The sequence below is a fragment of the Mustela nivalis genome (genome assembly GCF_964662115.1).
Source record: "Mustela nivalis genome assembly, chromosome: 14".
In the NCBI taxonomy this organism is placed as follows: Eukaryota; Metazoa; Chordata; class Mammalia; order Carnivora; family Mustelidae; genus Mustela; species Mustela nivalis.
Genome location: NC_139033.1, coordinates 80,829,153 through 80,852,263, shown reverse-complemented (window position 1 = coordinate 80,852,263; position 23,111 = coordinate 80,829,153). Strand labels below are relative to the sequence as shown.

The window sequence follows — 23,111 nt, the reverse complement described above, 5'->3', positions numbered from 1 at the left end:
GAGTCACCCTGTCTCCAGGCTGGATGCAGCTCACTGAAGGGCAGAGGGTACTCACGTTTTCATAATCCATCACGTCTGAGGACTGACCACACAGCCGTTGGGCCAGGAGCTTTCCTGCCATTATGGCCGTGGGTGTCAGCTCAGGCCGCCCCTGATGCATGGGAGGAGCCCAGGGTTACTTCAGCACATCTGGGGGAGTCTCCACAGGACCCCTGCCGCCGCCCATGCCTTCCTAGTGAAGCTTCTCCCCGTCCAAAACCTCCAAAGCCTGTTCGTCTCTGGGCGCAGGGCCCTGGGCCAGTTTGCTTATCCTGCTTGCTTCCTTCTCCCTGTCCTGCTCTGGGGGGCCACCTGCGGTTATGGCCCCCATCCCTGGAAGAGCAGGTGAGCTGCCAGTGAGCCCCGCCACACTACCCACCCTGACTTGTGGCTTCCCTCTGAACCCCTTCTTCATGTTGGTGACCTTGGAGAGCTGCCCTCAGGACAGAGCTCGGAGTACCTGCTCCTACTTAATTGTCTGTAGTAACCAGGATTCAGGCTAAAACGGGCCCTGGAAGGATTTCGTGTGTGCCTGACATGCAGCTTGGCTTGCATGTCACAGTCCATTACAAATCCCAAATCCGAATGCCTTGCTGCTGAAGGCCCCTCCGTCCCAGGGTGTGTCCCGCTCTAGGAGCCAGGGGGGTGGGGTGGGGGGGTGCACAGCCCCCCATGTTCCTACACGCGTCGGCCTGGGACCGGCTGCCAATCACCTCTGCAGCAGCAGGAAATGCAGATGTTGTTTGACATTCCAGAAATGAATAGAGATCCGCAGAGATAAACTCGTGAAAGCAGCCCGTGCATTCCACCGGGCCTGACTAAGTGCGGAAATGTCCATGCGCGCAGCACAATATGTCACCAGACAATGGCTGCCCCGCCCGCCTGCGGGACTCTTCCCCACTGCACACCGGACCACTGGTTTAGTGTTAACTCTTTGGACTGCCCTGAAGGACCTTTCCAACTCAGTGGATTTAATATTTCAGTAGATGCCGCTTTTGTGTGTACTATTTCTGGCAAAACAGTCTGAAATACTATGGTTTCCTCTATGTTCGCACTCAGCTCCTGGGGTACGCAGAAAGCCTGGTATAATCTGCATGGCACTCTCTCCCAGGACCATGGGTGCTATCTTGGAGTGCAGCACACAGGATGAACACAGAGGGGCCACCAGAGAATGCCACGTCCCTACCATCGGAGATCACGTGAGCAACAGCACTGCCCGGTCCAGGGGGCACGTGAAGCCACTCACTTCTGTCCACACCAACAGGTCAATTGGACAGTCAGAAAGAACTTGGTGGGAAGATGGGCTGGAGCTCTGAGCACACGCTCCAGCAAGCTGTCCCTGGGGTCCTGTCTCCGTTTGGTGGTCTGCTCCCCCTCATGTACCATTTCATGAGCCTGGGTCCACGGGCAGCCTGAGGGACTCAAGGGGCAGCCCTGTGGTTCACGTGCCAGCACGGAGCACAGCTAGGGAGTGATCCGTCTGGTACAATGGGCACAGCAGGGGCCGTGTTGTCCTTGCAGGAGGGGTTTGTATGGAGTCAAGTCTCTGCAAGATGGGCCTGTGCCAGATGGGTAGGCTGGCCCCTCAGGAACAAAGGGAAAGCCCAGCCTTGCATGGGCTCCTGCCCTGGTCTGTCTCCATGAGTGTGTCAGGCTCTCCGGAAGACCCAGCCATCATAAGCTGCAGCAGAGGCTGAGCCACCTGTACTCCTTCAGCTCTGGGATGCCCCACCCAGGGATCCACCTGCCACAGATTCTGGCTCCCCCACCCCCAAGCATTTCCCAAAGTGGGCTCTGGGGTAAGTGGGGGCAGGGCAGTGCTTACACTCTGGGGCAGGCACGAGCATCCTTACTGGGCTGGCCTGGGCCTCTAGCTCGCTCTACTCCTCCCTCAGGTCTTCCCTTGACCGCCACACTAAGCATCTTCTGACATCTCCCTCAAACAGTTCACTTACTCACTTATCAATCTGTGACTCTGACCAGGCTGTCACCATAAGAGCTACGACTTCTGTCTGTTCCTGCAGCAGTCAAAGAACCCAGAAAAGTGGCTGATGCTAGAACACATCACAGCGGGTTTAAGGCATCCCCCAAGTTCATGTCTGCCTGGAACCTCAGAATGGGACCTTGTTTGGAAATGAGGCTCTTTGCAGACGTAATTAAGGAAAGAATTGAGACCATTTAGGATCGGTCACTTAGGGTGAGCCCTAAATCCAATGAGGATCCCAAGAAGAAAGAAACAAGGACACACATGCGTGCGCGTGTAAACACACACACACACACACACACACACCAGCAGAGAGTGCTGTAGCTCCAAGTCTGCACTGCCTGATGGATGACGACGTGTCCTCCCCTAGAGGCTTCGGAGGTAGCCCAGCCCTGCCCACACAGACTTCCGGCCTCCAGAATGTGCAAGAATACAGTTCTATCAATCTAAGCCACCCAGCTTGTGATGATTTGTAATGGCAGCCCCAGGACTAACACGTTGATGATGCTGGCAGGACTGGCCAGCAAGAGCCCTGCTGGGGTCTGGGGGCCCTGGTGTATCTCTCAGGCTTCTTTGGCCAGGGCCCCACCTGAGCCAACTTCCTTAAACCATGATGCAAATGTATAGGAGAGGCCAACTGCTCCAGGGGCTTTGGGAAGGTGGTCGGGGGAGCAGGGGTCCCATGACTGACCAGCCATGATGGGGCTATGAAGAGGGGAGGGGTGCGGACCAGATGCCTCCCAGGCTGGGGGGCAGGGCTTCTGCCAGGGACTCACAAGGAGAGGAGCAGGCAGGCCTGGTGCGTGGGGCTGTGTCCCCATCTGACAGCCCAGTCAGGGACAGTACTGACCCATCCTCAGATGAGAGGGTAAACTGAGGTGAGGAGGTCACGCTCAGGGCTACAGGGCCAGACAGCCCCAAGGATCGGCCCACCAGGAGCATCTCTAGGGCTCTGTACCGCCAGCCCACCTTCAGGAAGTCGAGACCCATGTTGTGTGCAAACAGATGTCCCTCCCTCAGAGCAGACAAGAGGGATTTGCTGATGGCGCTCTTTGTTTTTAAGCCTCCCCTCAGCCCCCCACCCCCCACAGAAACAACTGAGTAAGCAGAGGCTGGTGCCCAATCCTTCCCAGCACTTGAGACTACCAGTAGTACTTGGGGTTTGGCCCACAGCCTTTGTGAGCCTCATCAGGTCCCTGAGGCCCAGCTCGGGTGGGGGGACGGGGAAGTGACACCAGGTGGTAGGTACAGGCCGTACCTCTGCTACATCTCCGATGGCATAAATGTGGGGGACGGAGGTGGTTTCCCGAGCATCGACCAGGATCTTCTGACTGGTGGGGCTGGTGTGTACTCCAGCCTTCTCCAAATTCAGGCTTCTGGTTTCTGGAATGCGACCTGAAGGAAATAAAGTGCAAGGCTCAAAGACGTTCAGCAGTTCCCACTGAGATTCCTCCCTTGAATCAGAATGCTTCTTGGCATGCCCACTTGGCATGGGTCAAATATCAAGCACAACAGCGTCGAGGGGCTGTCGGCCTCTGCAGCCTCACACACACGCACGCACACAGACGCCCAAGGCACATACGCATGCAGCCCCACACCGTTACTTGCACAGAGTTGACGAGAGGAGGAAGCAGGATGAGGAGGAACAGAAAGGAAGGGAAAGGGGTGGAGGAAGCAGACGGGGACAAGACTTCTCTAAAGTCCTGTGATACAATTTTGGTTTTTTAATTATATAAGCAGTTCACATATTCAAATGACAAAAAAGAAAAATGGAAAAGAAAAAAAAAAGTCCCTATAATTTGTAAACAATCTGAAACCCAGGGGCCAAATTGGATATGTGGTTGATAACCCAGTACAGACAAAGATAATTTGCTCAGGAGACTACGCCAACCCATATTTCCACTGTATGATTAGATCCTGACAATAAAGCTTACAAGCAATTCAAAGAAGACAGGCAAAACCCCGTGAAGTCACATTTGAGTTGGAAATTCATTCATTCTCCATTTTCTTAATACAAAGTTCTAAAGGCTCTGACCACAGATAAAGTCTAAAAGTAGAGATGACCCAGCAGTATGCATGCCCCATCGCTGGACAGTGATCTCAACCCTTCCCCACGGCAGGGGCCAGGCTCTGGGGAGCCCGCCAGCCCACCTCGGGCCTGGATGCCTTGTGGACACAGCAGAGCATGATCGAAGGTCACTGTAGCCGTAGTTGCGGACACAGCGCGACAGGGCCTCACAGCCTCTGAAGGCATCAGGCCCTGAGGGGAAGGCAGGGGACATACACCACCCGGGCTCTAACAGAAGAAGCCTGTGCACATGTTTTCCAGCAGTGCCAGGTGCATGTGCATCTCAGTCTCTGCGGAGCACGCCTGTGGGCCCCAAGTGAGCCCACAGCCTCCTGAGTCCCCACAGGGCCCTTCCTGGGATAGGGAATGCTCCTTCTCACTCTCTCTGCCCGCCCTGGAGGAGGCAGCATGGGGGCCCCAGGCCTGATTCCTGATCCCTCCCACGGGATGCTCTTCCCGCGGGCCCATGCTCAGGATGGTGCTTCGTGATGGATTTATGCATCTCTCCTGCCCTCAAATTGGGTCTGTGTGAATAGGTGGTGACCCTGTGTCCCCAGAGTTGGGCAGTAGAATGTCCTCCAGAGCAGGCAGCAAGAAGGCACAGACTTAAGCCCTGCTCAGGGTCTCAGGGCAGGCCCTGCAAACCCCCTCTGGCAGCAAGTGGGGCTAGAGGCCTGGCCTCAGGCAGCTCCACGCTACAAGCCCTTAGCTCCTCCTCTCGTGTGCCTGTAGCACCTGGCCAGCAGATATCCCCAGCTTGGAGACCTCTGGAACAGAGAATAGAAATGGGCAGAAAGGAAGAGCCCAAACCACACACCATAACCACCTCTGGGTGCAGTCATTTTTGGCTAATCCTGGTGAGCAACTCTCGGGTACAAAGCTGGCAGGAGCAGGGGACAGCGGCAGCAGCCTCCCTGCCAAGCTTCACATGCTTCCAGCCCTGGGCCTTGTCACCGCCGAGTGCCAGCAGAGGTCTCCCCTAGTTCAGACAGTGTGGTCTCACTAAGCCAAGGGGTGGTGGAGTCAGCTCTTCCTGGGGGGCCCTGGGAGGGCAGAGGCAGCCCCGCAGGGCTCCCGGTATGTCCTAAAGGCAAAGACGAACAGTTTCAAAGGCACAATTCCCACAGCTCGTGCTGCCTCAGATACACGAGAGATCGGGCGGCTGGTGATGCTAAGCTGAGCATCTGGAAGACCAAGTCCTGTGAAAGGGAAACCTTAAGTCTCCAGCTGCTCTCCCAGAGTGGGAAGTCAAAACACAGAGACTCAGCTAAGCCGTGCTTCTCAAGTTCATGGGGAGTCGGCTCCGGCCTCTTCAGTATGCTTGGCCGCAAGAATCAGGTGCTGGGTGGGCGGACACCCGTTGCCCAGCATACCAGACACTGGCGACGCGACCTGAGGCTCTGGAGGTCCCTGCCCTCTGACAGCACCAATGCCGGCCTTAGTTGAGTGAGCAGAGACGCGTGGGTGTGCGGAGCGCATCACGCCACGCTGGCCAGTTTCCTGCCTGGAGGAGGCAGCATGGGGGCCCCAGGCCTGATTCCTGAGTAGGGGATCCAGCTGTCGCGTGGGAGCTTCTCCTGCAACTAGGAAGGGACTGGAAGGGGCTGCGCCTCAGCAAGGAAAGAGCTGGGCCCAGTGGGCAGGCCTGGTGGGGGTCTGCAGGATGGGCCAAGAGTACCTGCAGGTAGGGGACTCAGAGCTGAGCCCTCGGGCTCCGCCCCAGACTGCCGGTTTTAGGGAGCAGGGCCTCCAGCAGCTTGCCAGGCTCACGGTCTCCTGGCGATTGCTCCAGGCTGAGGCTGGAGCGTCCAAGGACAAAGCCGGCTGCCCACAGACTACTTTGCTCTGACGCTGGCCACACAGCACTCCTGCCTGGCAGGTCCCGGGAGACCAGAAGCATTTCCTTGGGCCTCGTGGTAACCACGGTAACCCTACACCTCAGAGATGTCAGTCTAACCACATCCCAGGTCTCAAGGAATATGGAGATAAATTTAAAAGGGGTAGCAGCAGCAGGGGTAGATAGAATACGCCCAAATTGCGGAAGGCCCGGGATCTCTTGCTCCCTGGGGCCTTGGTTCTTTGGTACCCAGCTCGGGCTTGCTGAGTACAGCTGAACGGCTCCCAGGCCTGGTTCCCGGATCTCTGCTCCCTGGACACCATCGGCACGGAGACGGCAGTCTGTCTGTGTGTCGGTTTAGTTCCTCGGGACAGTCCTCAGAGGAAGGCCCGCCGACTAGGCCCAGGGCAGGGAGCTGTGCCTGGATGGTGGCCCCTTCTGGGGCTTGTTCCTTCCCTCTGACTGAAGTTTTAATTTCCACTTCTTTGACTACCAGTATATTTACCAGTAAAACTAAGGACTTTGGGCCACATATTCAGTAGCTGTATTTCCTCTTTTGAACTGCCCATTCCTTGCCTTTTTAATTTCATTTATGCGTATCTCCACGACTTGACTGCCTTGCAAGAGCTTCTCACATGATACCTGAGTGACACTCCTATTTACTGCAAACAACAAGGGTGTCAAGATTCCAGAAACAAACATGTTCTCACTTCCTCCTCAGACGCAGAGTCCAAACCAATGTGTGGATGGATCCTTAGAGATGCCTCCCTCACCAGGCTCAGCCTCGTCTGCTGAGTCACTCTAAGTGACCCTGGTGTTACCAACGTAAGACAGTCCTGGCATCCAGGACATCCTGGGGCCCTGAAGTAGTGCAGGAAGCCGCAATCAGCCTGAGAGCTCCCGGGGCAGCTGGACCAGACCAGCACTCCTCTCATGGCCCCAGAGTCCCACCAGCTGCCGCTACTGGTCTGGGGAGGCAGCCCGGCCCCCACGCTCACGCCAGCTGGAGAAGGCTGGAGAAAGCTGAAGGTCAAAAACTCCCCAGATGGCAGTTTTGGTCCTTCCTACCTGCTCAGCTGGGCCCAGGGACACAGACAACTGGACATATGCAGTTTCCTGGGCCTCTGTCTCCCTGTTACAGGAAAACGGGCATTCCCTCCAATTTCACGCCTGCCTGGAGCACACGTTCCGACGAGTGAAGGGCAATCCGTATAATGAGTTAAGATTTAAGTGCCAGCAGGAGTATGACAGGGCGAATGAGGGGCTCTGATCACACAGACGCAGGCGAGTATCAGGAGGGTGGGGGTCCAGGAGACCGGACCAACAGCTTCACACAGGTTCACAGAGCACCCCTCCTCGCATCCCTCCTGGGGGGGAAACATGCGAGGGCCCCAAGAGTCAGCCACTCCCCCTAGGCTGGCCTGCGAGTCACCCTGGGCCAGACAGGGAAGGCAGAACTCACACCTTTGACACCTCTAGTATCGATCCCTTGAGGCTTACCTTTTAAAAAAGTTTATTATGTGTCTCTTGTCATCTTTGGGACTTTAGGGGAAAGGATGACAACAGCAAAGGGCTCCTTTTATTTTCTCAAATGGCCCCTTCTAAAATAGCCCCAGAACCCCAGTCTACACTTTAGGGGCCCCAAGAACAGGGCAGAGGACCCAACCTGCTGTCCTGGGGTCCAGGTAGGGCTCAACGTTTGCTGAATGAATAAGTGAGCCTTACCATGACCCGAGCACCTTAGCGTGACCTGAGGCTGGAGGCTTACTGTGACCACCAGCACCTGCCACTGCCCCCCAGGCCAACCTGAGGACACCTCTCACCACTGTCCACTCCGCATGAAACACAACATGGGCCTTTCCCATTCAAGCCTGTGTGCAGCACCGACAACACATAAAATAAGCTCATATGGGCCCTAAACCCCCAGAGCCAGCCCTGGAACGTGGTGCAGCCCAGGCCCAGTGGCAGTTTGGTCCACAGGAACCCCCAGGAAGGGACACGTTCACTGGTAGGTGGTAATTATTGCTGTAACAATTACAAATATCAATATAACCTTCCTGCTGGTTGACGGCTCCCAGTAGCACTTGCAAAATTTAGATAGTGCACATTAATGCAAAAACAAAACAAAACAAAAAAAGATGCCTATTTATCTTTATAACCATTTTCACTAAGACTTTCTTCTTCTTTTTTTAAAAAACAACTTGCTTCCACTAAGTTCTAATCACAAATATTGAATCTGATTTGGTAAAAAGACCATAAGTGCGGAGGTAGGCTGGCCTGGGTCTGACGGCTGTGGGGGTCAAGGTGACCCCGGACACGGGCAGGAGCCAGCTCTCTGGCCTGCCCCAGTGCAGGGCTTCCCAGAGGGCAGAGGGCCAGTCTGCGAGCACGGAGGCTGTTTTCCCGCTGCCCTGCCTCTGCAATGGGTTGGTGCCACAGTGAGCCACAGCAGAGATGAATGACAGCCAGAGTCGACGGTATTGGCTCACGAGCTGGGGTCCATCACCCAGGGCCACATGGTGTGGCAGGGGAAGGCCGAGGTCTCAGGCCCAGCCGCTTCCCTTGGCCTGGGGGGGGGGGGGCGACAGGAAGAACTCCCTGAACATCTCCTTTCCCTCCAAGAAAACACACCACATACACACAGACTGGAGTCTCTCTTCACGTGGCTAGTTACAAACTTGACGTTTAAACTGAAATAAAAAGGTGTTAGAATATATGAGGCTCATGAGCGGAGCAGTGCTCCCCTTTCAGGCCTGGGGAGCTGAGAAAGGTGGGCCTTAGGTGACCTGGGGAGTCCACGTGTGGGAACCTGTCACAACGCGTTAGGTTGCTCCGAGGACCCCCCGGGAGGAACACAGCTGCGTGCAGCTTCCTACAGCCACAGCATGACACGGCCCCAAAGAACAGGCCCAGGGGCCTTGGACTGGGCTTCTCTCAACAAGGTTGCACCCACGCTCCACCCGCTAGTCCCTCTCCAGCAGCCCCACACCAGCCTGGGCTCTTCTCATGGCTATCAGGGGGCACAGGGGCCTGGAGTGCTTCATCCTTCTTGCTGGACTCCAGAGACATCGCCTCCACACACACCCATGAATTCCCAGCCTCAGGGGCTCACTTCTGTTTTGCCTCCAGGTCCTAGTGCTGCTGCCCAGCACTCAGGGGTGGGGGGTGGAGGGTGGGGAGACAGTCCACAAGGACTCGAAGGGGTGTCTGTGGGATGGAGGACCCATTAGCTAAATGTAGCTGAGCAAGGCGGCCCCCTGGAAACCAAAGCCAGCAGTCCCCGTGGTAGAGAGGGGAGCCCGAGTCTGCAGCCCACCCTGGGCAGTCGCACTCCACTCCCCGGGTACCGCAAGCCCCATCCCTGTCTCCACAGGTGCCAGCACCTCCCCGGCTGTGGTCCATGGGTACACTTTGTGTAAGTGGGCTCTACAGGGAGGGAGGTCCTCAATATGGTGGTTGGATTAAAGCTGGAGAGCCGGAGTAGGGGGGCACCTAGTGGCTTAGTCAGTGGACCATCCAGGTCTTCAGCTCAGGTCATCATCTCAGGGTTGTGGGATCAAGCCCCCCCGTTGGGCTCTCTGCTCAGCACAGAGTCTGCTTGTCCTTCTCCCTCTGCTATTTCTACCACCATCATCCCCATGTTCTCTCTCCCAAATATATAAATAAGATTTAAAACAAAAACAAAAACAAGAAACTAGAAAGCCAGTCCTCCAGCGCCTGCTGGCTCTCTTTATGCCATTTTAGAGACTTGGAAGTTATCTGTGGGTTTCACACCCAGGTGGGCGATACCAATTTCCCTGCTAAGACAAAATCCGAGGAAGAGGAAGTGGCTGATTCCTAATAGACCAACGGGGCTGCTGAGGAATGGCCAGGACGGCCCTTCCTGGCACTCCGGGTGGTGGGGACACCAGCCGTCTGGGGCTTCTGACTGTGGGCAGGACTCTTGTGGCCCAGGGAGGGAAGAACCAAGAGTGTCCACCCTTGCCTCGAGAGGGGGCCAGGAAACCTTCCAGGAGGCTAGAGATGCTGGGGGGCACAGGAGAGTTTGAGCGGCCGGTTTTCCCAGGGCTTTGCTCCAGCCACCCTTCATCCAGCCTTGGAAACAAAGTCGAATCTGAACCTCAGCCGAGCTCCAGCTGGGAAGCGATTCCACACGCAAGTGTCCCGTCAGTGTCCCTGTCCTGCCCCATCCTGCCCCTGCTTCCCCCCGCCCCCAACAGCCGCCCCCGATGGCTGAGGATTCAGGCCACAACTGGTTAACTGCACAGGGTGAATTCGAGCCCGCGGCAGGCGCAGGCTGACTGTCTTCACTCAGCACCGTAATCGGCACATCTGCAGACAGGAAATCCTCCTCGCTGCGAGTTCCCAGTCTATTATCTGAGACACCTGGTGTGGGTGGGTGATTCAGAGACAAACAATGAGCCGGCCCCCTGCACAGCAATTAACTGCTTTAACTGCTAATGTGTTTAATCCACCACGTGGAGATCAAGGCTGGGCTGAGGAAGAGGCTCAGGAGTCCTCCCGGGCTTGCAGACTGCAGGGCCCTCCTCGCCATCCCTGCGCAGACCGTCCACACCAGCCATGACCCAGGTGCCAAGCACAAGCTCGGCCCCACGGAAGCTCCTCGTGGCCCTTGCTGTGTGTCCTCCTGACACGAGGGCCATCCTTCCCTCCTGTTTTTCGCACACGTCAAAGTCCCGCCGGTGTGCACGCAGCACTCGCTACTGAAGCAGGACCCATGGTGCCGGAGCTATTTGCTGCGCCAGCCCTTCGGGCCCCAAGGGAGCTTTATTTTAACCTCCTGGACCACTGATCGTCCTTCATTGCAAGCAGAAACGATGCTTGGCTAAAGGCTTATCAGGGTAAACCGGCAGAAAACATTCCCAGTTGTTAAACTGGAAAGTGGCTCCCGATTGTTTACAAAACCTGGCCCGGGAGCTAGCAGCAAAGTCAGCACATGCCCATACAGCCCCAGGAGGCGTGCCAGAAACCGCCGCCGCCACCACAGCGCCGCCTCGGGAAGCAAGGTCAAAGGCCAAGGACTGTGAAAAGCTTCCACCCCCAGCATCAATCACATTGGGCAGACTGTCTGGGGGATGCTCTTTTTGAAAATACAGAAAATAAAACGGACTCCTGCAGAGGGGAGGGCAGGCATGTGCACCGGGGGCCTGGCTTGTCACCCACCAGGGACCTGTCTGGAAGCTGGGAGGACCTCGAGGCTTCCCGAGGGCACAGCCCCTTGCCCTCTGAGCTGCTGCCCTCAGCGTAGGCTGAGCGGACGGCATACTGGCATAGGCCTTTGCCTCTGTCCAACAGCGAGAGAAGGGATGTGGGTATTTGGGGTCCCCGAGGTGTTATCAGGGGACAAAGGAAGAGGCTGGGAGTGCAGACGGGAGGGGAGAGACTTGCCACTGCCCCTTTTAGAACAGACTTTAAGATAAATGTCAACTTACACTTCTGGATCTGAATAGTTATAGAATCTTTCACGGTGTTTACTAAAATAAACCTACTTCAATTTACTTTTATGAACTGAACAAGAGTATTTCCTATGGCCATTTACTAAGTTTTGGGCAAGAGGCACTAACTGAACTGCAAGGAGTTTTCCTTGCTCCTTAAATCTGCCTGTGTTGACCACAAACAAGTGAAGGGCTCCGACTCCCTCAGAGTTTATCTCATGGTCTGATTTCCAAGCATTCTGAGGACTCAGGAAAACCAGAGAAGCTTCTCAGAAGCACATTGCTCTGTGACGCAGCCCGGCTCCTCCTGGGAGCCTCCCCGCAGGGGATGCCGGGACTAGGCCAACCAGGTCCTGACAGACGCTGACATGACGGCCCCTCTGAGCACTCAGTAAACATTTGATAAACCGACGTGGGGGTGGCTGAGGATTCTGACAGCTACACGGTTCTGAGCCCGGGCTCACGGAGGAGGGACAATGGACCAGGCTCAGTGCAAAGAGACCCTGGTGAACTGGAAATAGCGCACAGGGCCAGACCCCACTCACAGCCACAGGCAGGCTCACGACGGACACTCTGAGCTCTCTGCTTTTCCCGCCTGGCTCCTGGCCAAGGCGCCTTTCCTCAGAGCCCATGTCCCTTCCCCCAGACCAGCTGAGGCCCAGGCCCTGGGCAGGTGTCTCCCTACTCCATCCCCACTCTCCATCCTGCTCCCTTGCGGTGCAGGGAGGAGCCAGCCCGGGAGGGAGTACGTCCGGCAATGGCAGCAACAGGCTAACTCTGTCCAGCCATGCTTGCTCGACTTTCGCCCCCCTCTCCCCACAGAAAGCTAGACCCACACCTCTCAGAGAATGGGAGGATGAGAACACAACCACATGTGGGTGTGCTGGCTTCCAAGCCATGTGCAGCAGAGGAAGGCCCAAGGCCTCGGCCCCATCACTGACGTCATCTTGGGAGATCTGCAAAGTGTGGTTTCCACAAAAGCCAGTGAGGCATTTACTCCTGCAGAGCTCAAACCAACCCAATGGAGGTGAGGGAAACACCTCCATGGGCTGTTCCAATGGCCTAAGAGGTATGCTATGCCAGTTGGCCCACCCGAAAGCCAGCAGGACAAGGGGAGCTCTGGAGACAGCAGGAAGGGGAAGGCGATGCTGCTGGTCTCCATGCGGCTCACCTGTGGCTCGGCGCGCCCTTACCTATGGCCCACAGAACAGTGTTGAAGGTTCCCGTGTCCTCCTTGCCAGAGCTGGGGTCCTCCCAGGTAACCTGGAGCTGGCCATCTGGGAGCCTCTGTACTCGGGAGGGGGTACAGCCTCTCAGGAACCGGGTGCCTTGAGACGCCATGTACTCCGTGACCAAGGAAGACATTTGCTGCAAAGCATAAGAGATGTGCTGTGAGGCCCGGGTGGCAGTGAGAACATCCACTCCTAATGACTGTGGGAGGAGAGGACATGGTCTCCTGCCTGCTTGAAAAAGCCCTAGAGGAGCCCAAGAAAGGTCCATTCGAAGGGGAAGGTCCAAGGCCCCCTGGCTGCTAGGGAGCCTCTGTCCACCCCCACTTCTGGGTCCCCTTGTTCTCAGTGGAACGGAGGGCGGAGCTGGGAGAGCACCTGATGCCAGCTCCAAATCCGAGAATCTGGGGTCCTTGGGTTAGGATGCACTTGACCTTCAGGGTCTTCTCTACATGCCGATTAACTAAGTCTTCACTGAAAACACTGACAGAGAAGCACCCCTTTCCCCTGGGGGCTCTGGACTGGCTGAACGAGATGACACTTGGCTCCATTCCTGCCACCACTGCCAAATGCTGTCACCTTCTCTGCCTCTGGGGAGTTGGGACAGTAGGTGCGCCCCTCTGCTCCCCACCAAGATATACAAGGCAACAGGCATGGTGGGGTGGGTGGAGGTGGACCCTGGCATCTGCAGAGAGGGCTCCCTCCTCCCAGCCTCGGAGGCTCTGTAACCCCTGGCTGCAGATGGGGGCTCAGCTCCTGGGGCCACTGCAGGGGTGGGGGTGCGGTGGCAGGGCTTGTGCTGGCCAGAGCCCCAGTCAGACAAAGCTTCCTCTTTGAAGAGGAAATAAAAGCCACTGTTTAAATCCTCTGGTGCCCACTCATATAGAGACATACACCATGAGGAGCCCTGCCTGTTCAGGACTGTCACATGAGTCACGGGAACACAAGTGTAGGCGGCTCCTCCCTCTGGACTCCTGACGAGCCTGGAGTCTCTATCGCAGTCCATGGGGGAACTACTGGGCCCAACTGAGCCACATGGCCAGACCATGTGCCTGCCACCGGGGCTGCACACCCTTCTGAGGCAGGGCCTGAGTCACCTGGCCTCCCCACTGTGCCCCCATGTCCCAGGACATCCGCTCTCATCGGTCTCCAAACTCTGCCTGGGCTGGAAGGCCAGTCTTCTGAGTGGTCCCTGTCCCTATGGGCCCCCAACTCCATAGGCCTTGTCCTTCTCAGTGTCCTACAGCGTGGCCTCATGTGGCTCCTGTCTGGTTTGCGCCTGGCGATCTACACCCATGGCCTGAGGCACCGAGACCTTCCCAGATGTTGCCGCCTGGCCTGGCTAGCTCAGTCGGTTAAGGGTCTCTCTTTAGTTCAGGTCATGATCCCGAAGTCTTGAGATCAAATCTCACATCGGGCTCCTCGCTCAGGAGAGAGCCTCCTTCTCCCTCTGCCTGCCATTTTCCCTACTCATTTGCTCTTTCTCTTTCTCTCGGACATAAAATCTTAGAAAGAAAGCAAGAAAGCAAGCACACAGCATATACAGCATCTACCGGGTGGGCTGGGGCTGGGCGCTGTACATGGCAGGCCCACTGCTTCCCCACCCCTGCAAGAGCTCACAAGGCTGGAGAGCACAGACAGACGGGTCTGTCTTCCTTCTCAGGCACGTGAGAGGACATTTTGACATCTTGACAGTGACAGCCCTAGACTTGGGTTTTTGTTTCGTTTTTTTTTTTTAAGATTTTATTTATTATTTATTTGACAGACAGAGATCGTAAGTAGGCAGAGAAGCAGGCAGAGAGAGAGGAAGGGAAGCAGGCTCCCTGCTGAGCAGAGAGCCCGACATGGGGCTCGATCCCAGACCCCTGGGATCATGACCTGAGCCGAAGGCAGAGGCTTTAACCCACTGAGCCACCCAGGCGCCCCTAGACTTGGGTTTTAATAGGTGGCTTTTCCTTGAAGAATTTTAGTTAAAAAAACAAACAAACAAACAGCAAACCACGTGCCCCTGACATGGATGCTTCTGCCATCATCAGGGCATCTCTGGCCCTAACGCAGGTCAGGACAACCTGTACTCTCCAGACCCCACAGGGTGGCCCTCTGAGCTCCTGCCATGTGGCTGTCAGGAGTGGCTGTCATGAGGTGCTGGCCCCATGCAGTGGACAGGATGTGGAACTGGCGGGGCCTCAGAGGCTGTGTGGGACACTCTGAGCACTCAGGGTGGGCCGCCAGCCAGGACAGCCACCAAGTGCTCGTCTTGACTCATATATTCCTCTTTTCTGCCACCTCCTGAGGCTCCCATGGCCTTACCAGTCTGGTACCTGCTTCCCAACTTGGTGCTCCCCACAGAGGTGGCACCCTACTCAGACACCAGAGGAGTTCAGCAGGGAAGACGGGGGACAGCGGACTAGCTACCACATTCTTTCTGCTTTCTAATTGAGGGACTAGAGGGTTGACCCAACCTTGTGGTCCATGAGGCTGGCCTGCTGTGCCCAGCAATGTCCCTTCGATCTGGGGGGATGTTACCAAACATCCCATGGGCCAGCCCCTCCTTCCACACTCTGGCAGGTGTTTTCTGTTTCAGGAACAATCTCCTCACTCAACACAAGGGCCAGTTTTGAAAGACTGAAACCTCACTCCCCGACCACACCTGCACCCGCCTGGGAGAGAGCGCGGGGTGGGAGCTGGGGCACCCACGGCCATACCTGGTCAAAGCCCCGGAGGGGTATACTTCTTATCATGACGGTGGTGTCCAATCCGAGACCGGTGAGGAACCCAGCACACTCCAGGGCCACGTCTGCCAGAGGCTAAGGAAGGCTAATGGATCATGACATCAGGAGCCAAGGGACAGGGAGGGCACCAGGCAGCAGGAAGGATTCTGGGAAAGCAGCAGCTTTGGCCAGACACCCCCAGTGCTCTGGCCAGCCACCTGCTCCCCCACAATCTCCAGTCAGCCTGGAAGAGGCTCCCAACACAAGCCACAAAGACCCCCTCCCGCACCCCAACCTCAGGAACACATGCCCAAAGTGAGGAGGGGACTCTGAGAGCCACGGCACAGGGGAACCCTCCAGGACCCAAGGCCAGGTGGCTTCTGCCTCCATGGGGCATCTGTCCAGGCTCCTTGTAATTTAATGTCAGCCTTTGGTGCCAGGACCCCCAAGGGGTCCGAGTAGCAACAGAAGGGAAGAGTGTCCTTCATGAAAGAACAGGAAGAGCCACCTTCGAACCCGGCTCCCAGCTAGCAGTCCCAGTTTTCCCCTTCCCTCAGCTATCCCCTCTCCTGACCTCAGATCCTCCCTGGCTCCTCCCTTGAGCCTCTCTGGTGTTACCGCTCCTTCTGAAGGAACAGGCCCGGATGGGACTGCTCTCCAGGGAGCACCACCTGCCTCACGGCTGTGTCCAGCTGCCCTGAAGGGCTTAGGCGTCTCAGTGTACAGCTCAGGAAATGCCTCCAGGAAGCCCTAGCCTCAAAGGTCAGCCTCAAATTGTCCCCCGGGTACAGGTCATCTGCCCTGAGTGGCCCTGGAAACGCCTGACTCCAGGCGGCAGACGGTCCTCCCTGCTGGAAGGGAGGGCCATGGGGGAGGGGCTGTAGGAACCGGGTGTCCCCTCTCAGGCCTGTGAGCACAGCCGGCTGTCACCTGTACGCCAGCAAAGGATACAGCTGGCCCCGACCACCAACCTGTTAGAGGAAAGGACACAGAGGGAAAGAATGGTGAGTACCATACGTGGCTCACCATGGCCCCCGTGCAGCTGTCCTGAAGGGGGCCTCTGCCGGGGGGGACAGGGCCCTTGAGCTTCCCTGCAAGGTGCCTGGTCAGCTGATGTGTCACTGTTGATGAATCAGCTGAGGCTCACTGTTCAAACAGGTTGTCCCAAGGTACAAAACCCACTTCCCAGAGGCTCTGACTGTGAGATAAATGACAAACACAGTGTCACTGAATCAGAAAATTGCCAGGTGGTGAAGGATGTGAGTGGTCAGTGACAGAATAGCCCATGTCCTGCGAGAGATCCCAGGAGAGCGACCAATGTGGAGTCCACGGGTGTGTGGAGGAAAAGCCCAGTGGAACAAGGGGAATGGTCTTCCTTCTGTCCTAATGTAAACTCTGCCATGGGGCTCCCTCTGGATCTCCGGTGGCAGACATGCTCTGCAGGACGGGGAGGGCACCAGACAGCAGGGAGGATTCTGGGAAAGCAGTGGCTATTCAGAACATCCTCGGACCCTGGAAGGCCAGGCTGTCCAGCCCCACCTCACACAGGCCAGGGCCAGGAGGGCCAGTTCCCTGGAGCAAAGATGAGGACACCTGGGGGCAGCGGGAGACATAGAGGACACTGGGACCCAGAAGAGTCATTTAAAATATCTACCCTAGTGGCATAAGCCCTCTCTTGTGATTCAGCTCCACTCTGCATATGTGAACACATATGCACACCAGCACAAACACACACACACATACGCACAGCCTAACACAGACCGAAAATTCCCGGCCCCGGTGGCAACATGTGGGTGGGCTTGTCAGATCACCCCTTCAGCCTTTGAACAAGAGGAGGTGATGTAAGGACGGATAAGCCCAATGTCAGCACTAATCCCGGCAGGTACTAATGATATAATTCCATTTCAAAAAGCAGTCTATCCCGTGGAATACTGCCGCAGGTGCCCCGCGGGAGGCAACTGGCACACGGCTTCCTCTCGGGGGCCGGGGACAGAACTGGGCTGGAGTCACGCTCGGGGCGAGTGAACAGAACTCACCGCATGAGAAAGTTGAGAAGAACACTAGGCCCCGCAGCTGGCAGGAGCACGGAGATGCATTCAGGGTCCCATATGGGCCTGGCAATGTCTAAGAAACAGACACAGTGGCGTTCACGTGGATCCACACGTGGATGTGGCAACACACACAGGTGTGTAACAGGTAGGTCTTTGCAGAAGGACGTTTTCAAAATGACACAATCTAACTTCTTTTGTGCTCGATGTATGTGGTAAGAAGCACAAGCTTTCCTCTAAGATGTGAAAGCCACAGCCACATCATGCTGTCGTGTGATACGGGAGCTCCTCTGTTGGACAACAGGGCTGTCCTGGCCTGTCTTGGAGACTTCTGGCCTCTGGGACGTGGGCCCTCCAGCAGGAGCTAGCCAGTTGCCAGCTATTGCCTGCAGGACATCTCCAGACCCTTGTATTACATTGCTAAGGATGCGGGAGGGCAGTCTCCGGATTTCGGCATGACTGCTTTGTTTCTGCTGCCCCCTGGTCCCTCACCACTTCTTGCCCTGTGTGGTTGGGAAGCCGGACAGGGAAGTAGGCAGGCGGCCACACAGATGCGGAACCCCCAGGTCCCCCTATCCCGGAGCCACCTCAGCACTCTGGGCCTCCCACTCTCACCTCCCAGTCACGGGGACCCACCCTTCTCAGGCCACCAGCTCTGAGTTGCCAACAGAGGGCACATCTGGGAGGAAGCTGGTGCCAGCCAGCTCGGCCACTCCGAAGTGGGTGCCTTGACTGCATGTGTAGAGCTCAAATCTCATAAACAAACACGCGTCCTGCCTTCTGGAAGGTAATTTGAAGTCTCTTCTTGTCTTATCAACAATACTGGTTTTCACTCCACCCTACCCCCAATTTGTCAAATGGTCATTATTCTTTGCAGAACCCAGACTCCAAGAACTCAGAAAACTCCCTTCAAATGAGCTGAAGTAGGAAAACGCCAGAGCAAAGACAGACAGACTCTGGAGTCTCTAGATCACAAGAGGTAGGGAGGGCCAGAAGAGGGGCTCTGGGCTCTGGGTTTTTTTTGTTTGTTTGTTTCATTTTTTTGTTTTTGGGGGGTTTTTTTGTAGCCTTGAAACTGCACAGAAATTCCTCTGGTGGCTGAGGGGACTCCTGGCCAGGAAGGGGGCCTGGGAACAACGGGGCCAAGGTCAGCTGCCAAGGAGCAGGGACCAGTGCCGGCCTTGACCTGCCACAGGACAGGGGTGCTGGCAGCAGCAGAAGTCAGGACCAGCTTGTCGGGTCCGGGGTGGAAGGGCCCAAGTGAGCCTCCGCAGGATGGAAACCCTCACCTTGTCACTACATTAAGAGACCTGGACACAAGGGCACTGGCCCATGTGGCCAGTCACCACCCTCCATCCTGGGAGCCCCTGATGCGATCGTACATGTGTTCTGGGCAACCCTACTGTCTGTGCCCTTCGGTGTGCAAACATTTCATGTGAAGCTGTAACAACCGAGGGATTAGCCTAATCACAGGGCAGGCTTTCTTGTTCAAAATCTGAATGGGGGAGGAAGCAGAAACAAAAGCCTTAATTCAGACCCTCGAAGCCCCAGCTTAAAGAGCCCTCCACCTGCCTCTCGAGTCTGAAGGCCCCTGATCCGCTCCCCAAAGGGGAACACACAAAATGAGGGCCTCAGAGCGGGCACCTGGCTCCTTGGCAGCCCCACCAGTGCAGGAAATGCCAGGCGGGCTGCCGAGCGCAGGTGCCCTGGGAAGGCCATGGGCATGGGGCAAGGCCTCCTCCCCAGTGGGGGCTAGCTCCAGGCTTGCCTGGGATCTGCCAGCCCCATCCCACCTATCCGGGTCCGACACTGGGCCCACCTGCGCCCAGCCAGAGCCTCTCTGTTCTGGCCTCTTAACAATGCCACCCCGAGTTGTTGTTTTCCTGGTTGTCTTCCTCCCAGCGGCCCTCAACACACCCGGGAGAGAACTTTACAGGATGGTAGACAAGTTGCAGGCAGAGAGCTTGTCTCCCTTTTGCTGGACACAAGGTGTCACACCAAACGAACATGGGTATTAAGCAGGAAATGAGAAAAATTCACAGCAAGGAGGTTTTCCAACCCAATGGCTGTGGTTCTTTGCAGGATAAAATTTTATCCTTCCCTTTTGTGCTCAGGGAAAGAGAAGAATGATCATAATACCTAATCAGCTTCCAGACTTGAAATAAGGGTCCAAAAAAAAAAAAATGCTCTTTCTAGGACCAGGTCTGACAGGCAGAATAAGGTCAGCCTAAGTTAAAGAAACACCCTGCTGCACAGAGCTCTGGGCCACAAGGAAAGAGCAGCTGTGGAAGGCAGGACACTCTTCAGCCGGCAACTGGGAAGAGTAGTGAGTGTATCAGGCCAGCATGGGGGAAGAGCTGCCCCAGGTAGCTACAGTCTCATTCAAGTCCTCTGCCGTCAGAGAAAGGTGATGGCACTGGGGTCACCCCCAAGCTGCCAGCTCAGAGCCCAGCTATGCAGAGAGCTAGCCTGCAGACCTGGAGTGAACCCCAGGTGGGCGTGCTGACCAGCTGGGCTGGGGAGCTGAGGGGGTGTGGAGCAGAGTGACCCCGGTTCCCCACCCTTAGGGCACCTAAACTGTTACAGGCGGTGGAGACCTGAAGATCCTGGCCCGGGGAAGGTTGGGAGGCCAGGCCCAGGTCCCAGCCAGGATGCCCAGGCTCAGAGGGCATGGAAGAGGTGGTCCTCCAGCTGAGCGAGCCAAGATCACCAGGCCATGGGATCAAAGGTGGAGTCGATATTCTCTGGCCTGCCTCCTTGAAGGCACTGTGGGGAGCTGGCCTACCTTTCTCCCTTCCACCCTCCCTCCACCTGCCGGGGAGTCGCCGGGCTGGACATCTGGGACACGCAGATGCCGTCTCTAAGCCTCCCCATGAAGGGCAGCACACTCCCTTTGCACCCGCACTTCCTCCCCTGGTGGTCGATAATTTCTGGAAGTGACCATTATTCCCCTGATTGTTACTTCTGAAGGGGCTCCCTGCTCCCTGCCCAGGGGACCCTGTTCTTCCCCCAGAATCTTCCTTACTTCTTCAACCTGTGCCAGCCACAAAGCTGGCATTCGGGTGGCTGAGGCTGAGTAGATGCCAATCTTGTGGTCCCATTTCGGGCCAAGGGTGTGGCTCCAAGGGTCTGGGGCACCAGGGCTCCCCCCAGCCCCAGCCTGGCCTCCGAGGGCCCTGCTCACAGACTTGGGAGCTCATGCTGCATACAGTGGAGGTTTCCATACATGATGTGTCACTTTGGGTGCCAAGCCGGGCACCCAGCTGTGTCGTGAAGACTATTTCATTCTTCCCCAAAGCCGGGCTTGGGCTTCATCATCCCCTCTCTGCCATCTCTCTAGCCCTGGGCTCCCCAGGGCTGGATTCAAGCAAAGCAAGACAGTGGGGAGGGGCTCCTCACATGTCTGGGAGGCACAACACCTTTGTGGCCACTGGGGTCCGTGCCTCAAGGGGACAAAGGTTTGGAACAACCAAAGGAGGCTGAAGGGCTGTGGGCCCCCCCGAGGGCTACTGGCCCCTGTGCTCCACTTGAATGCACCCCAAAAGGTTTCGATGCTGCCCATGCCCCATCATGGGAAGGGATGGAGGGAGGAGAGCCCATGTGCATGCTGCAGAGCACACAAGGGACGCGGGGCCAGCCATGCCCCTTGGGAATCTCTGATGGGATCGTGGGGAGCTGACTGGTGGGGACCACACTCGCTGGGTACCCTCTACCACAGGCCATGCCTCCCGACGGGACCCAGCGGAGATGCCCCACCCGCTACAGGAGGCACGACAGGGCCGGGGGGCCAGCCCTCAGGTCCATATTAATTTCAGCTCCATTTTAAAGGCGAGTTAAAATAAACACAGGGAATATTTATAAGGCAAATAAATCTGGCAGAAACAGCCCCTCCAAGTGTGAGTGGAGGCCTCCCCCTCAGCCCCAGCCCAAGCTGATAAAATACAGAAATGCTACTGTAGACCCTCCGGGCTTATTTTGACTGCAGGAGAGGAATGCAGCATGTAAACAGTGCCTCCCATATCACACTGTTACAACTTGCATTAACGGCACCGGACAAAAGCCGCATTTTCACAGAAGCATCGTACAGGGATATATCTCCAGCTTAATTTTTAAAAAAAACCATTTCCTCACATAAATCATGCTCAGAACGAAACGGGTGACTGATACATTGCAAACACTTTTTTTTCTTCAACAATAACATACCTAGATTCCTTCTAAACGAAAGAGCTTTTTTTTTTCTTTAAAAAAAAAAAAATCTTCTAAATGTTTTATTTCTGAAGAAAATAAACACAGTGCTTGCTCTCCTGGCCTAAAGATCTGGGGTGGTGTCTTCGCGGCCTGGCTGCCCTGGCTGTAAGGTTGCGGAGGAAGGGACCAGGTCCTGGGCCACTGCGCTGAGCACCGGTGGCACACCGGCGCGCCTGGGCCTCCCAACCTCCCCAGCCCAAGTGATGGCCCAGGCCAGCCTCTCTGCGTACCCAGCCTCCTGTGAGAGTGGCTTGAGAGGCGATCACTGCAAACTGACCCCTTCCTGGACACGGAGACAGGAAAACAGCAAACAAAGGAAACAACAGAAGATAGAGGAACTAATTTGACAGAAGACCGGGATTCAGCAAATGTTGGCCTTTGGTTACAGGCTAAGGTGACCGAAGTGCACGGGGGCCTCAGACAGGACACACACTCCAGTGGCAGCTGGAGCTGTCTGAACCACAGCTGGAGGACCACTATGGAGAAGCTCGAAGAACGGGTCTACACTCCACCCACAGCAATCAGTGCAAAAGAAAACTGAGGAGATCTGAGGCCAGTGCCAAGCACTTGGGCCAGTAATACAGGAAAGTCAGAGTCAGAAGCCAGAGTGGGACTGGACTCCACTCAGGGACGGAGCTTTCTCACTGGCTTGTGGGGCTGTTGGTCAGTGACACCGGAACCCTAGCAGCCCGGGTGCCACCCCGCCATGACACACCATACCACACCACACCACCATGTCACACCAAACATGAACTGCCAACACCCTAAGAATGTAGAGGAAAATGCGACCTATGGAAGCCCTAAAGGAAAACACAAGGGCTCTTTTTTGAAAGCTATCTTGGGGGTGGAGCAGGCCTTCCTGAACATGCAATAAATCTAAAAGCCATTAAGTGTAAAGAAAGATCTAAGGTAGGTTAGGAAAAAAAAATAAAAAATAAAAAACCATTTGTACACCACACAAGTGAAATGACATGACAAGCCAAGAAAACGTGCGGTCAAAATGGCCTGAGATCACAGCGGATCACAGCCGGAGCCCGCGAAACAGCTGGAAGATAAGGAACAGATAAGAAAAAAGAAAAACTCAATAGAAAGTAGGCCACGGACCAAGCTGACAGCAACACACACACACACACGCACACGCACACGCACACTCTCACACACTCATGCACTCACAGACACACTCAGTTTTAAACGGCTAGTAAATACATGAAACGACTAAAAATAGCAAGGGCAAATAGACTCAAGGTCACATTTAACCCCTTAGCGAGCTAAAGATAAAAGAACAGATAACTCAGACAGTTCAGCATCAAGGAAAAAAGTGATCAGTGCCACAGCATGAAAATTACGAACTTCTATATGAAATAATATCACCAAGTAATTGTGGAGGGACGAACTTCTGTATGAAATTATTTCTGTATGAAATAATGTCACCAAGTAATCGTGGAGGGACCACACATGCCTTGGGCCAAGTCAGCGTGAGCTTGACCACAC

The 23,111-nt window shown here is 55.8% G+C and overlaps 1 protein-coding gene across 2 annotated transcripts in view; it reads right to left on the bottom strand.

Moving 5' to 3' along the window:
* TXNRD2 (thioredoxin reductase 2) overlaps positions 1–23,111 on the bottom strand; it is a 48,655-nt gene that overhangs the window by 5,581 nt on the left and 19,963 nt on the right. For both annotated transcript variants that reach the window (XM_082697507.1, XM_082697508.1), the window contains exons 9-13: positions 16,276–16,295; positions 15,319–15,410; positions 12,578–12,752; positions 3,282–3,418; positions 56–151 (exon numbers count right to left, since the gene is read on the bottom strand). In XM_082697507.1, coding sequence (XP_082553633.1) covers positions 56–151; positions 3,282–3,418; positions 12,578–12,752; positions 15,319–15,410; positions 16,276–16,295 — 520 coding nt within the window. The remainder of the gene's footprint in view (positions 1–55; positions 152–3,281; positions 3,419–12,577; positions 12,753–15,318; positions 15,411–16,275; positions 16,296–23,111) is intronic.